At 45.0% G+C, this 14,998-nt stretch overlaps 1 protein-coding gene across 1 annotated transcript in view; it reads right to left on the bottom strand.

Annotated features, from left to right (window-relative positions):
* LOC306738055 (voltage-dependent T-type calcium channel subunit alpha-1I-like) overlaps positions 1-14,998 on the bottom strand; it is a gene marked incomplete at its 3' end in the record, with an annotated part of 128,990 nt that overhangs the window by 50,802 nt on the left and 63,190 nt on the right. The window contains exons 10-15 of the mRNA XM_079219884.1: positions 11,071-11,222; positions 8,887-9,072; positions 6,981-7,098; positions 6,162-6,317; positions 2,397-2,478; positions 631-809 (exon numbers count right to left, since the gene is read on the bottom strand). Of these exons, the coding sequence (XP_079076010.1) occupies positions 631-809; positions 2,397-2,478; positions 6,162-6,317; positions 6,981-7,098; positions 8,887-9,072; positions 11,071-11,222 (873 nt within the window). The remainder of the gene's footprint in view (positions 1-630; positions 810-2,396; positions 2,479-6,161; positions 6,318-6,980; positions 7,099-8,886; positions 9,073-11,070; positions 11,223-14,998) is intronic.

The raw sequence follows: 14,998 nt of genomic DNA, 5'->3' as shown, positions 1-14,998 counted from the left end.
TAGAAGATGACATCGGCCACCATAACCACCTGTGGACCGATCTCTACGCTCAGGAACGCCTTCAGCGGTTTTGGGGGGAATCCAGAAGGACTCCAGAAGCCAGTGTGGTCTGTAGGCAAAGACTTTCTTAAAATGAAAAGCTAACGTATCTCTCTTGAAAGCTGAAAACGATTCTTTACCTTTTTCACCCCGGCCAAGTTAATGGCAAAAATACTGAAAATCTCCTAAACCCAAAGGTCTATTTGAATAATTTAAAAAGCTATAATACACAGAAATCCCTTGGGGATATAGATAATAAGTTAATATATGTGTTAGTGGTATACTAGTTTATGATAGTACACAGAACATGAAAATAAATATATATATATATATAAAAAATATATATTTTTTTTTTATTTATATCGTAACTATATTAATAGGTACATAGCTCTATATGTTAGGAGTGTGTGTGCGATTATAATAGTTCAGGATTTTCGAGCGATCGTGTCTAACTCGGCCAACACTGAAAGTTCCCACTCCCTGCCTGGTCCCTGAAGGGTCTTCGCTGCAGACTGAGAAGAAGCTCAGGAGTCTAAAGCGCTGGTGAGAAACGGTTAGGCAGCAAAGTATCCCTGACTTCAGGCTGAGTACCAGAGAGAGGGAGCGTCTCTCCAGGCTGCTCTTGCCCAGGCTCAGCACGCTGCTCTTCCTGGACTCCATGGTGAAGCTCCGCCTCCCCGAGGAGTAGGAGCTCCTGGGCCCCGAGAAGGCCCCCGAGAGGGCCCCCAGCTCCAGGTGGCCGTTGGGCGTCAGCGTGCAGATCCTGGGGTCTGGAAGTAGTTGAAAATAAAAAAGAGCAGGTAAAATATGACTTTTATTTATATTATTTCCAAACTTCCCATTTTGTCTTTAGACTTAACTTTTCTTTTCTATCAAGCTATCTGGGGTTTGAAGGGCCCCTAAACTCTCTACTACTGCTGCTTTGGTTTTGTTTTCTTCTTCATGTGTCTTCTTGTGTCACACATGAGCTGCACATGTCTTTCCTTGCGCATCCCTGTGCTGCATGGCGACAATAACCGCTCCTTGAGTCCGTGAAACCAATGTGTAACTCTAGAAAAGCTGAACAGTCACCAGACACTGATAGCTCTGTTAAGCTTCACAATCTGGCCTTTTGAGGCTTGTGTAGGAATCTACAAAGGAAGCTGTTCATGATGATGATGATGATGGTTGGGAGGATGAAGCCTCTCAGCTGAGGTTACAGAGACAGTGGGATATTAACCTTGGCTCACTTCTTAAGCCTCTTAAGATAGAAACAGGGACTAAAATACAGTTTAGAGAGAATTCCAACTCACGGCCCACACAGAGAGCGGCAGGTAAACGCTCCGCGTGCCGAGTGAAGCGTGACTTACTTGTTGGTATTTTGGGGCTTGAGCACATGAATGAGCTCTCAGCGGAAAACAAAAGACTGCTGGCTTAAAGGGAGACGGAGCAGATTGTTGGGCATGTTGTTCAGTTTGGACGTGAACGGGGAAATCTGGGATTTAATTTTTTTGGCATTAAATGGAGAATCAAAGTTCCACAAATCGTGGATTTTGGTTTTAAAAATCTTTAAACACCCAATCCGACTAATAGTTAGCGCCCTAAATACATTTAACTTTCACAAAATGTGTTTTTAATTTTCAAAGACACTTTGTATTTGAATGCAGAGGGTGAATGCTGTACAGATTGTAAAACCTCTCAAGTAAAATGTGTGATTATTTTCAATAAAGTGACTAAAATTAAATTGGAAAAAATAAAACACAGATTTGTATGATACGGACGAATTCACATTTCATTTTGGGAACAAACTATTGCTGTATTTTAGCTCGCCAGATATAATTATATATACATACTGTATTTATCGTAGTTTAGGGTTATGCATCGAAGAAGAATGTGGAGAAGTAATTCAAATCTCAAGAATAAAGTCCAAAAACGCGAGTAGTTTTATTTAATCTCAAAAATGTAAACTTTTTATTTAAACTATTATATCAATTTAACATTTGCGTCTTTATTCCTCAACATGTGATTTATTCCGTCAACCTGATTTTCAACGTTGCAACTTTCTTGTCAAAATGTTTTATTTATTCTCATTATGCAAAAATAAAATAAACTTCCACCCCTGAGACATGTTTTCTTATGCTTGGTACTAATACTGAAAGTTCAAATTTATTCTCAGTATTGTAACTTTATTCTCAACATGGCAATTTTTTTCTCAAAATGTTGAATTTATTTCAAAATGTGAGAGGAAAAAGTCTTCCCCTGATAAATGTGTTTCAGGCACGAACACTGAACGTTCAACTTTATTGTCAACATTTCGACTTATTGTCACAATGCAAAACAAAGATCAAACACATTCCAGAAACATGTCGTCAGCTCACCAGACAACTTGATGGAGTCGTGTTTCTCGCTCTCGTCAAGGGAGGAGTGGTCGTCCTCCGAATAAGAGCGGTTGGCATCACCCTGTAGACAAGGGGGAGGAGGGGTTATAAAACAGGCAATGTTTTGAATTACAGGGGGGGTTCATGCTATGGTGCCAAATGCTATGGGACTCATGCTATGGTGGCTAATGCTATGATGGCTAATTCTATGGTGGCTGATGCTATGGGGCTCATTCTATGGGGGCTGATGCTATGGGGCTCATGTTGGGGCTCATTCTATGGGGCTCATGCTATGGGGCTCATGCTATTGGGGCTCATGTTGGGGCTCATGCTATGGGGCTCATGCTATGGGAGTTCATGTTGGGGCTCATCCTATGGGAGCTCATGTTGGGGCTCATGCTATGGGAGCTCATGCTGGGGCTCATGCAATTGGGGCTCATGCTATGGTGGCTAATGCTATGGGGCTAATGCTATGGTGGCTGATGCTATGGGGCTCATTCTATGGGAGCTGATGCTATTGGGGCTCATGTTGGGGCTCATGTTATGGGGCTCATCCTACGGGGTCTAATTATATGGGGGCAAATTCTATGGGAGCTCATGCTGGGGCTCATCCTATGGGGGCTCATCCTATGGTGGCTAATGCCATGGGGCTAATACTATGGTGGCTAAACATATGGGGGCTAATGCAATGGGTGCTCACATTATTGGGGCTCACCCTATGGGGGCTGATGATATGGGGCTCATTCTATGGGGGCACACGCTATGCGGGCACACGGTATGGGGGCACACGCTATGGGGGCTCATGCTATGGGGCTCATAGTATGGGGGCTCATGCTATGGGGGCTCATCCTATGGGGGCTCATGCTATGGGGCTCATAGTATGGGGGCTCATGCTATGGGGGCTCATGCTATGGGGCACACGCTATGGGGGCTCATGCTATGGGGCTCATAGTATGGGGGCTCATCCTATGGGGGCTCATGCTATGGGGCTCATAGTATGCGGCTCATAGTATGGGGGCTCATGCTATGGGGCTCATGCTATGGGGCTCATAGTATGGGGGCTCATGCTATGGGGCTCATAGTATGGGGCTCATACTATGGGGCTCATGCTATGGGGCTCATGCTATGGGGCTCATACTATGGGGCTCATACTATGGGGCTCATGCTATGGGGGCTCATGCTATGGGGGCTCATGCTATGGGGCTCATGCTATGGGGCTCATGCTATGGGGCTCATACTATGGGGCTCATGCTATGGGGGCTCATGCTATGGGGGCTCATGTTGGGGCTCATGTTATGGGGCTCATCCTATGGGGTCTAATTATATGGGGGCAAATTCTATGGGAGCTCATGCTGGGGCTCATCCTATGGGGGCTCATCCTATGGTGGCTAATGCCATGGGGCTAATACTATGGTGGCTAAACATATGGGGGCTAATGCAATGGGTGCTCACATTATTGGGGCTCACCCTATGGGGGCTGATGATATGGGGCTCATTCTATGGGGGCACACGCTATGCGGGCACACGGTATGGGGGCACACGCTATGCGGGCACACGGTATGGGGGCACACGCTATGGGGGCTCATGCTATGGGGCTCATAGTATGGGGGCTCATGCTATGGGGGCTCATCCTATGGGGGCTCATGCTATGGGGCTCATAGTATGGGGGCTCATGCTATGGGGGCTCATGCTATGGGGCACACGCTATGGGGGCTCATGCTATGGGGCTCATAGTATGGGGGCTCATCCTATGGGGGCTCATGCTATGGGGCTCATAGTATGCGGCTCATAGTATGGGGGCTCATGCTATGGGGCTCATGCTATGGGGCTCATAGTATGGGGGCTCATGCTATGGGGCTCATAGTATGGGGCTCATACTATGGGGCTCATGCTATGGGGCTCATGCTATGGGGCTCATACTATGGGGCTCATACTATGGGGCTCATGCTATGGGGGCTCATGCTATGGGGGCTCATGCTATGGGGCTCATGCTATGGGGCTCATGCTATGGGGCTCATACTATGGGGCTCATGCTATGGGGGCTCATGCTATGGGGGCTCATGCTATGGGGCTCATAGTATGGGTGCTCTAAAGAGCCCTGCAACAGATATAACGTATTTGAGGTTGTCAAGTGGTGAAACCCCTCAAACTATCAGCACACTCCTCTAACAGCCCCACAGGTTCGGCTAATCCAACGGGAATTTCCTTTCCCTTTTTTTTTGTTCCCTAGGACGTGAAAGGTGGAGTAAATTGGGCTCAACCCTCCCCAGTGAGCAGCTGCAGGAGACTCAGAGGATGAGCACAAGAGCTACAAGTGAGAGCATGAAAGGCACTTCATGAGAGATCAGTCAGACGCCTCGTGATTTGTGTCGGAGTTCCGCCTCCAACTCACACATGCCATGAATACGGGAACGCTGTGATCCGTGTAAGAAGAAGGAAATCCGCCCGGTTACTCAGCCGCAACGCAATTTTCTCCAATAATACATCTGTGAGTTTGACAGCTTGACAGCTGACGGCGAGACGGACGGCTTCAGAAACTACGCTGTGTTTAATACACCGTGTCATGTTTTGACTGCTGATACAGCCTCAGATAAATATCATTACTGTAACAAATACTGTAATTAGCATTTCTACAGTATGATAATAGATTTTATGCTCTGTAAAATCAATGTTTGCTCTGATTTTACCCTCCATATGAAAATAAACAGGAATAGAGTCAATACATGTGGTAACCTGGTCTGCAATGTAGTATTGTATATTTTGATATATTATTATATACATATATATATAATTTAATTAAGTAAAATGTAATTAAATAGAATCTTTAAAAGGTTTGGTGGCTTAGTCTTTAATAATGTGTTGTACCTTAATAACAGTAACTATGTGAATGTCAAAACCAGGGCAACAGATGGAGGATTATTAGGGTGAGCCATAAGTGGGAAGAGAAGGAGGAATCTATTAGGAAGATTTTCTATTAAATATGTATTTTTTATTTATTTCGAGAATACAGTAAAAATGTAAAAAATAAAGAAGAAATATTAAGAATAAAGTTGAAAGAGAAGAGTCAAAGTTTCAGTACAAAACGCTAGTAGCTTGATTTATTCTCACAATTCATTCTCGACATGTTCTAAAAGTGTTTTTTCAACTTTTCTCAACATTCGACTTTATTCTCACAATGCAATATTTGCTCATTCCTGGCACTAATATGAAAGCTCAGCGTCATTATCGACTTTCCTTTTCCCTCGAAATGCAAGGAAACCTCTCTTCCTCCTCTTTTCTCGGTGACTAAATGCACTTGAATCTGCTCAGTTGTGATTACGGAGATCGGGTCGAGAACGAGCTCCCAGGCTCACGTCAGCTGTGAAGGTCACCGCCGAAGGTCAAAGTCTGGTCGTTGAGAAACGCAGACGGACGGAGGTAGCGGTCCACGCGGAGGAGGACTCTTTAAGACGAGCTAAACACAATCAATGTGCGTTTGAACGTTTCTGTGAGTCAACGTACGGGACAGAAATATCAGAAACTTGGCTCTCGTCCGGAGTGAATTATTCAGTAATTGTGGAGAAAGAAGATTGTTGATCTCCTGCGATTCCTCGGTTGATCTTGGAGGGCAAAAAAACATGCCGCTGATAATTTGAAACGCGTCACCTCTCCCGATGCAGCTTGAACCAAATTAACATTTCCAAAAGGTTATTAATGAATAAGATTAACGGGGCCCGGCACGGCACCTCAATCACCGCGGTTTGAAGCCACGGGAGGCTCCCTTACCTCCGCCTGAAAGCCTTCCACCAAGATGGCCACCAGCAGGTTGAAGAGGACGTAGTTCCCGAAGGTCATGAGGGCCACGAAGTAAAGGGCAGCCAGCGGGGAGGTGGCGGCCATCCCGTTGTACAGAACCGCGTTCCAGTCTTCCTGGGTCAGAATCTGAGGAGAAATAACACACCGAGGATGTTAACAGTACACAAGTACCAATTAAATATGAATACAAATACAACGTATTGATAGGAGTATTCTTCACATGTAGTTTTGTGCATTAGGATTATTACAGATTGGTTGTATAGGCGTTAAAATATGTCTGAAGAAACGGAAAACATTGGATTCACAATCAATACGCAAGATTTTTACATAAATAGCGTTTCAGGTGGTCCGATCTCCCGGTTAAAGGGTCTAAAAAGATTTCTGCAAAGAGGAATCTAATCTTAAAGCTACAACAAGGAACATTTAACTGGTTATGAACCAGACTCAATGTGATACTGGTTCCACTACTGGTTCCACCTACACAAGCAAACGAGAACATCAGTAATGGAGATTGGTTGTTTCTAGTGGTAAGGGGGACCGAGAGAACCAGGACTATGCGTGACCCCTGCTGCAGTAAAATCAGAGGTTTTCTAAAGGAACCCTGAAGCGGTGGAGCTCATGTGCACACGAATGCTTTCATCCACAGGGGGGCGCCAAAAGCAACACAAAGAGAAAGTTCCTCGTCGTGGCTTTGAGAGAAATATGTGTGAGTCGTCTGCATGTAGAGACACGGTCACGAAGGCCGAGTGTCCGTGTGCATTCTCATCCAAACATGCTGCGTTGCTTTACCTGGAAAACAGTGACGATGGCCCAGAGCAGCGAGTCAAAGTTCTTCCGGTCCGGTACGGTGTCGCCGGTCTCCGTCTTGAGACTGAACTTGCAGCCGAAGATGTGCATCCCCAAGATGCTGCAACACAACAGCAGAGCCACGGTAACATAGCGTAACATAACGCAATATAGCATAACATAGCGTAACATAGCATAACAGAGCATAATATAGCATAACATAGCGTAACATAGCATAACAGAGCATAACATAGCATAACATAGCATAACATAGCGTAACATAGCACAACATAGCAAAACATAGCGTAACATAGCATAACATAGCGTAACATAGCATAACATAGCATAACATAGCGTAACGTAGCGTAACATAGCATAACATAGCATAACATAGCGTAACATAGCATAACATAGCGTAACATAGCACAACATAGCAAAACATAGCGTAACATAGCATAACATAGCGTAACATAGTGTATCATAGCGTATCGTAGCGTAGCATAACGTATCATAGCGTATCATAGCATAACAGAGCGAATCATAGCATTACATAGAGTAACATAGTGTAACATAGCGTTACATAGCGTATCATAGCGCATCATAGCGTATTATAGCGTATCATAGCGTAACATAGCGTAACATAGAGTAACATAGCGTATATAGCGTATCATAGTGTAACATAGCGTATATAGCGTATCATAGTGTAACATAGCGGATCATAGCGTAACATAGCGTATCATAGCATAACAGAGCGAATCATAGCATTACATAGAGTAACATAGCGTAACATAGCGTTACATAGCGTAACATAGCGTAACATAGCGTAACATAGAGTAACATAGAGTAACATAGAGTAACATAGCGTGTATAGAGTATCATAGTGTAACATAGAGGATCATAGCGTAACATAGCGTAACATAGCGGATCATAGCGTAACGTGAAGAAAGTGAAGATGTCGGCCATTTTATCTGACCAGATAAATGTTTTTGTTGCTGCTGTTTACATTTATGATGTTGCTGATTAAAATAATTCCCCACAGGAATGTTCTACTTATTTTTTCTTTTGTTTGGCATGTGTTTGTTGTGTCACAAACGAGCTACACCTAAATTTTGTTGTGCATCCCAGTGTTACATAGTGGCAATGAATCCTGCTGGGATGGGACATTTTAAGACTTGCGGTATCGGAAAAAACGACACCCTGAACGTGACACCAACACACAGAATACAACCTCGCTTGGTGTACAAGTAAATCACAACAAGTGCTTGACCCTGATGTGTGTGTCTGAACTGGCTGAAGTGGAAAATTAAGCTGAAAAGGAGGGAAACAAAGACGGTGAGGACCATTGATCATCCACTGAAAGAAGCTTTTAGGCCCTCGGAGTGCTGCGGCGTCAGTGCCGGAGCGTTTAGAAAAGCCGGCTTGTTACGATGCACTTCTTCAAGTGTCTGCGTGTTCAATTCTGAGCAGATCCTCAAGTGTCTGCTCGTTATATTTCACCGGGGTTAATAGCTGCCGCCGAACCCTGCGACCTTCTGCTCTTCAGTGGCAGCTTGTTAAGCAGCTGACCAGGATATTGACATATAAACACACGTTCAGAGGATAAAACTATGAGCTGTCGTCCTAAAATATTACACCAAAAAACGGCCTGGGCCCTGACATGCAAAACGCAAGTGGTCATTTGTGGTCGTTTTGTGTCTCTTTGTGGTCATTTTGCGTCTCTTTCCTGGTTGGTTCGTGTCTCTTCTCGTAACATTGTGCAGATGTAGACCAGGGGCCCCTGCCACTTGGGGTCCTTGGGGCCCTGTGCCCGTTCGGCCTGTTCGGTAATCCCTCCGTGATGATCGGCATCAGGAGGAGACACCAAGAGACTCAAGTGTCCATACGCCAGACATAATGTGTATCACCTCACCTGAAGATGAAGATGAAGAGCATGAGCAGCATGCAGAAAGTGGCCACGTTGTCCATGGTCTTCATCAGGACCACCAGCTGTCTCCTCAAAGCCGGCATGAACCGAACCAGCTTCAGCACCCTCAGCAGCCGGAAGGTCCTCAGCACCGACAACCCGCCGTCGGACTGGCCGACGATCTCACAGACGCTGAGGAGAGAAACGCACCGGGAGGTGAAAAATGCTTTTGACAATTTAAATGAATGAAGGAATATACAAGTGAAATATATGGTTTGGTACATGAGAACATTGTAATGTCACAAATGTTCCCAAAGTTTGGAGACCTCGCCTGAATGTTCTCTGTTCTAAACCCTCTCTAACTTTGTTCTGCTTCACTTTATCAACGTCAACCTTTGCAGAGACCTGAAACCTTTTCATTAGTTTCTGTGTGTCATCTTCATTTACTCTTAACCAGTAACATATAGACTGATATTTACACATCTGAACAACATCTCACATGTGAACCTTTTATTATAACACCAACATTATTCAAACAACCCTAGTGGTTGCAGAGATTCACACTTTTTAGTTTGGGGATGACATTTTTGAGGAAAGGGCCTAAAAAGAAATCCTGACTTCCACATCCTCACATTCATATTCATATAATACTTAATACCTCCTGCTCTGGATGTGAGGTGTGGATTCGTCCAGTATGAATTCATAATACCACAGGAGGTGTTAACAGTAATTAGGTCTCAAACTTGAGAAAAAGAAGTGGGCTTTTTTTTCATCCCGAGCGCTCGCAGGATTTTCTCCTCACTAGTGTTCAAGTAAACAATCTTGTTCAATATATACATTATTCAGAATAAAAAAAAACTCCGTTAAAAATTCAAAATTAATTGAAGAAATCCAAAATAGGTTTTCTTAACGTGTCTCTTGGTCTCCAGAGCTGCGTGAACACAGAGCGGACATCAGCTGCAGAATCTCAGCTTTAAAGACACGTCAGCCTTTTGGAGCCTCATGTCTCCTTATAATAACAGATTATGACGGACTTTTTGTAACACCAGCTGTCAAAATGACGAGAAAGTCCAACATAACTGCTGTTCAAACCCTCTCTCTCTCACACACACACACACACACACACACACACACACACACACACACACACACACACACACACACACACACCGAGCTCTCATGTCGTGTTTTGCTCTCGGCAGCTCGGGTTCTGAAGGATCCACACAATCACGTCTGCAGCTGAGTCAGCAAAAACACTTGATGACAGGCATATTTTTTGTATTTTTTTTTGTTGGTGTAACCAGTTTGCAAAACAAGCGAAGAGAAGCAGGAACTCCTGTTTTTCAGCAGCGTTTAGAGCTGGGACCAGACACCCGGCCCGTGGTTCTTCCTCTCGTCCTGCTAGATCACATCCATTGAACTCATCTTTCTAGGTTATTTTTTACCCATAATACCTGTTTATAGTTTTATGAGAAGTTCTATAGGGTGAAATATGTATATCTCTATGGTTAACCCCAAAGTGCTCCGTCAGGCGGTGAACGCGCTCTGAGTGCTCTGAGGACTAGAAAGGCGCCGTTCAAGTACAAGTCCGTTAACCGTCACCACGAGAGGTGCAACACGTTTCCCTTTAACGCCTTTGCGTTGTTTCCCTTTCCACCTTTTAAAGAAATGTGTCCTCTACTGGCGGCGCCCATCAAAGGCGCATCAGAATAGCGTCGTCTCCGCGTGAATAAAAGGCTGAACGGCTGGTTGGCACTTTGAGAGAGAGAGCGGCGCCGTATGAATATCTGAGGACATTCAGATGGATGAAGAGCGAGAGATCAGAAGACAGATGTAGACGTTTCAATCGACGAGCTCGGTTGCAGTGGCTTTGATTTGTATTTGATCTGCGGGGTTATAATGAAGATCGCAGACAAAAAGAGCTCAGCCAGATGTATTAGATAAAACATGATCAAAGCCCTCACGCTCACCTGAAAGCAGCCAGCCGGTGCGGCGTCCACACGCATTCAGGTGCTACAGTTCAATCACGCAGAGCGCAGACGACAGTTTGACAAAAAGCACGACATGAATAATTTATCCGCCTGGCATCAACAAAAACAATAACTATGCCGTCTGAATAACGTCAGTCGGGATTTCACAAACATAACTCGCGTTCCTGCCAAAGACACGGCACATCGAGGACGCGGTTACCTGATGATGACGATGATTCCGTCGAAGACGTTGTACGGGTTCCTCAGGTAGCTGAAGGAGCCGAAGGCGGTGAGCTTCAGGATCATCTCCAGGGAGAACATGCTGGTGAAGACGATGTTGCAGATCTCCAGGACGTTAGTGAGCTCGTCCGGCTGAAAGAAGAGAAAGAAGAAAGCGAATTAAAGCCGGAGGAAAAAGTTATATATTTTATTATTTGATGTATTTTGGTATTTTCAGTTTCATAGCATACGAAATGCACATCGGTTTGCAACCTACGAGTGAAGCCGATGCGGAAGTGTGTTAAAGCTGCATTCTCTCTCCTGACCACCAGGGGGCGACTCCTCTGGTTGTATAGAAGTCTATATAAATGACTCTACTTCTCTCTTGATTTATTCCCTCAGTAAACATTGTAAACATGAGTTTATGGTCTTAAACCTTAGGGCGGGGCTACAAGGTGATTGACAGGTCTCTATGCCACTCCTCCTCTGAGGAGACCTCGTCATAAAATTGACAACTACACAATCTGAGAGAAGACATGAGGATTACCATGGCAACAGGAGGACTTTATATGCAGGAACATCATGGCCTCTTCTGCTCATTATCTCATAAACCCACAAACTACGAGCAGTCCTCGTCAATCAATACACACACACACACACACACACACACACACACATTCCTGGCATCACATGTGAAAGCTAAAGGAGCGCTTGCATTCTCTCCCTCTATCGGTCTGTTCTTTCTTTTCTGTTCTTCCTCGTGTCTTTGTCTCGTTATCAGACTCTTATTACTCGCCAGGGATCGAACGCTCCAAATTGATTGGTGGAAAGGGCAAGGAGGAGGACAAAAGCTTCCACTCAAACACACTCTGATGCCAGTAACAAAGTCTTAAAGTGCTACTGGTTTGCTGCAGTCCCAGTGAGCTGCTGCGTGGTCATATTCACGGGACACGTTTTGTCATCAATTATGGATGTTGCAGATGCTGCCAATAAAAAAAGGGTCAATCACTCCTTCCAGCTTGGAGAGAAACCTGGGAAACTATTCACGTAACACTGTGTGTGCTACACACACACACACACACACACACACACACACATACACCTGTAATCGCTGCCCCGTGAGGACCTTGTCTAGGAGGTGTCACGTGGGGACACCGATTTCTAAATTGAATAACAGCGCACTTTTGATGACAGACATTTTTTGACAGGTTTTTCATGCACACACCTTCTCACTCAAACACACACACACACACACACACACACACACACACACACACACACACACACACACACACACACACACACACACACACACACACACACACACATCCCTATTCCACAGAGCATCTCTGTAAGTCTGACATTTCACCACCCCCGAAATCAACGAGCACTGTGTGTTTGTACTGCTTGCATGTACATGTGTGTGTGTGTGTGTGTGTGTGTGTGTGTGTGTGTGTGTGTGTATGTGTGTGTGTGTGTGTGTGTGTGTGTGTGTCAGTACTAATGAGTGTTTAGCAGTGGGGGAAGAACAGGCTAATGATGCCTCCAGTAAGGGTAACGACGTGGCGGCTGGCTGCAGACCAGCCAAACTGCAGCCTCTGGAGATCCAGTCTCATTACTGCAGACCTGGGATCAGATCTAAAGGCCTACGTGTGTCTGCCGGTCAGCTGATGTATGTCTGCTTGTTTTTACATCGAGGAACGTTGATTCAGGAGCGTGAACAAAGAGACGCTCTGCTACACAGGAGAACCTGCATGGATCAGAGACTGTGCAGAAGTCATATACACATTAAACAGATGAGAGGACTCTTTAGTAAACTTTAGTTCATTTATTAATGAAAAGTTATTTTCTTTCCCGATAAGGGAATTCTGTTTATGAACAATGACTGTGATTCTCTGTGGAACCTCCCTGTCTGTCTACCCACCTACCTGTCTATCCCCTATACCTGTCTACCCCTCTACCCGTCTACCCACCTACCTGTCTACCCCTCTACCTGTCTACCCCTCTACCCGTCTACCCACCTACCTGTCTACCCCTCTACCTGTCTACCTCGCTACCCGTCTACCCCCCTACCTGTCTACCCCTCTACCTGTCTACCCCTCTACCCGTCTACCCACCTACCTGTCTACCCCTCTACCTGTCTACCCCTCTACCTCGCTACCTGTCTACCCCCCTACCTGTCTACCCCCCTACCTGTCTACCCCCTACCTGTCTACCCGTCTACCTCGCTACCCGTCTACCCCCCTACCTGTCTACCCCCCTACCTGTCTACCCGTCTACCTCGCTACCCGTCTACCCCCTACCTGTCTACCCCCCTACCTGTCTACCCCCCTACCTGTCTACCCCCCTACCTGTCTACCCGTCTACCTCGCTACCTGTCTACCCCCTACCTTCATAACGCCCCAATGCTTTGTTTTATTGTGATTTTTGTGATCCGATTCTTTAGGTCCCAATCTTTCCAAAAAGGTGTCTTATTAAGTGTCTTATTAAGTGTCTTATTAAGTATGTGGGATGTTGTTAAGGCCCTGAACCATACAGTTCAAAGCGGCATTTTTGGGGAATCTGGCTTATATCATGCTGGATGTTCATAGTTATGATCAAATGATCAAAATATGGTATAAAAGTGATTTTCTTTTTTTTTTTTATTTCTTTCACAAATAAATTAGAACTCAAAGGGGATTCATATGACTACTTGAACATGGGGGAACAAGAGGTCCAACCCCGCTGGTTCGCCCCGCCCCGCTGGCCCGCCCCGCTTGGTCGCCCCGCCCCGCTGGCCCGCCCCGCTGGCCCGCCCCGCTGGCCCGCCCCGCTGGCCCGCCCCGCTGGCCCGCCCCGCTGGCTGTTGATTTGTCAGCAGCCCTCAGGTAGAGTTAATTTATTCACAACATTAATTTTAGATGCAGCGTTTCAGAAGCTCGGTCGCTTTGAAGACATGCAACTGTGTTTGTGGACGGACTCATTGTCCTCCAAAAAACACATACATTAGGATTGTATTTTTGAATTCTCTGACCTACTTTTGCTTTTATTACCAAATGTGTTTTGTTTCTGTTGAGGTGAGCCACGTGGGTGTTATTGAATATTTCGCCCGCGGCATCAATCTGGTGATTTTTTCTTTCGGTTTTTAATCTGGACACTTTTGGCAGAGGAAGACAATCGTTCAGCCGTGGCGTCTGATCTCTATCTGTCGCTGTCGGATCTCCAAAGTGCCCATCGCGCCGGTGCATTATTAATTTCCAAACAGCTGTTAAATTCTCTGAAGGGTCTTCTCACTCCAGCAATCCATCCTGTCCGATGGGGGGAGGTTTATTACACAAAGCACCTGACGCCTCTGTGAAGACTTTACACGTTTACATCATGTCGTCTGCTGGACCGTCTTTAAAAAGATGTGAATGTAACGACAGAGAACGTCTTGTTTCGACAAATTATATATAAGTTATTTATATATATATATATATATATATATATATATATAGATATATATATATATATAGATATATATATATATATAAGACTCAAACATAAAATGAGAAAATGTCAAGAAAGTTTGTTCTTTCCTTTCTCATAGTTCTAATGAAATTATCTTATCTTGTAGTTTAAGTCGAGCAAAATGGGTCATACATACATACCTACCTACATATCTATCTACACACCTACCTACCTACCTACCTACCTATCTACACACCTACCTACCTACCTACCTACCTACCTACCTACGTACCTACCTACCTACATACCTACATACCTACCTACCTACACCTACCTACCTACACCTACCTACCTAGCTACCTACACCTACCTACCTACCTACATACCTACATACCTACCTACCTACCTACCTACACCTACCTACCTACCTACCTACCTACAAACCTGCCTACCTACCTAGCTACCTACCTACAAAGCTACCTACATACCTACCTATCTAC

Source organism: Taurulus bubalis (genome assembly GCF_910589615.1).
Source record: "Taurulus bubalis genome assembly, chromosome: 6".
In the NCBI taxonomy this organism is placed as follows: Eukaryota; Metazoa; Chordata; class Actinopteri; order Perciformes; family Cottidae; genus Taurulus; species Taurulus bubalis.
The sequence above is the reverse complement of the archived record's forward strand: the minus strand, read 5'-3'. Positions and strand labels throughout refer to the sequence as shown.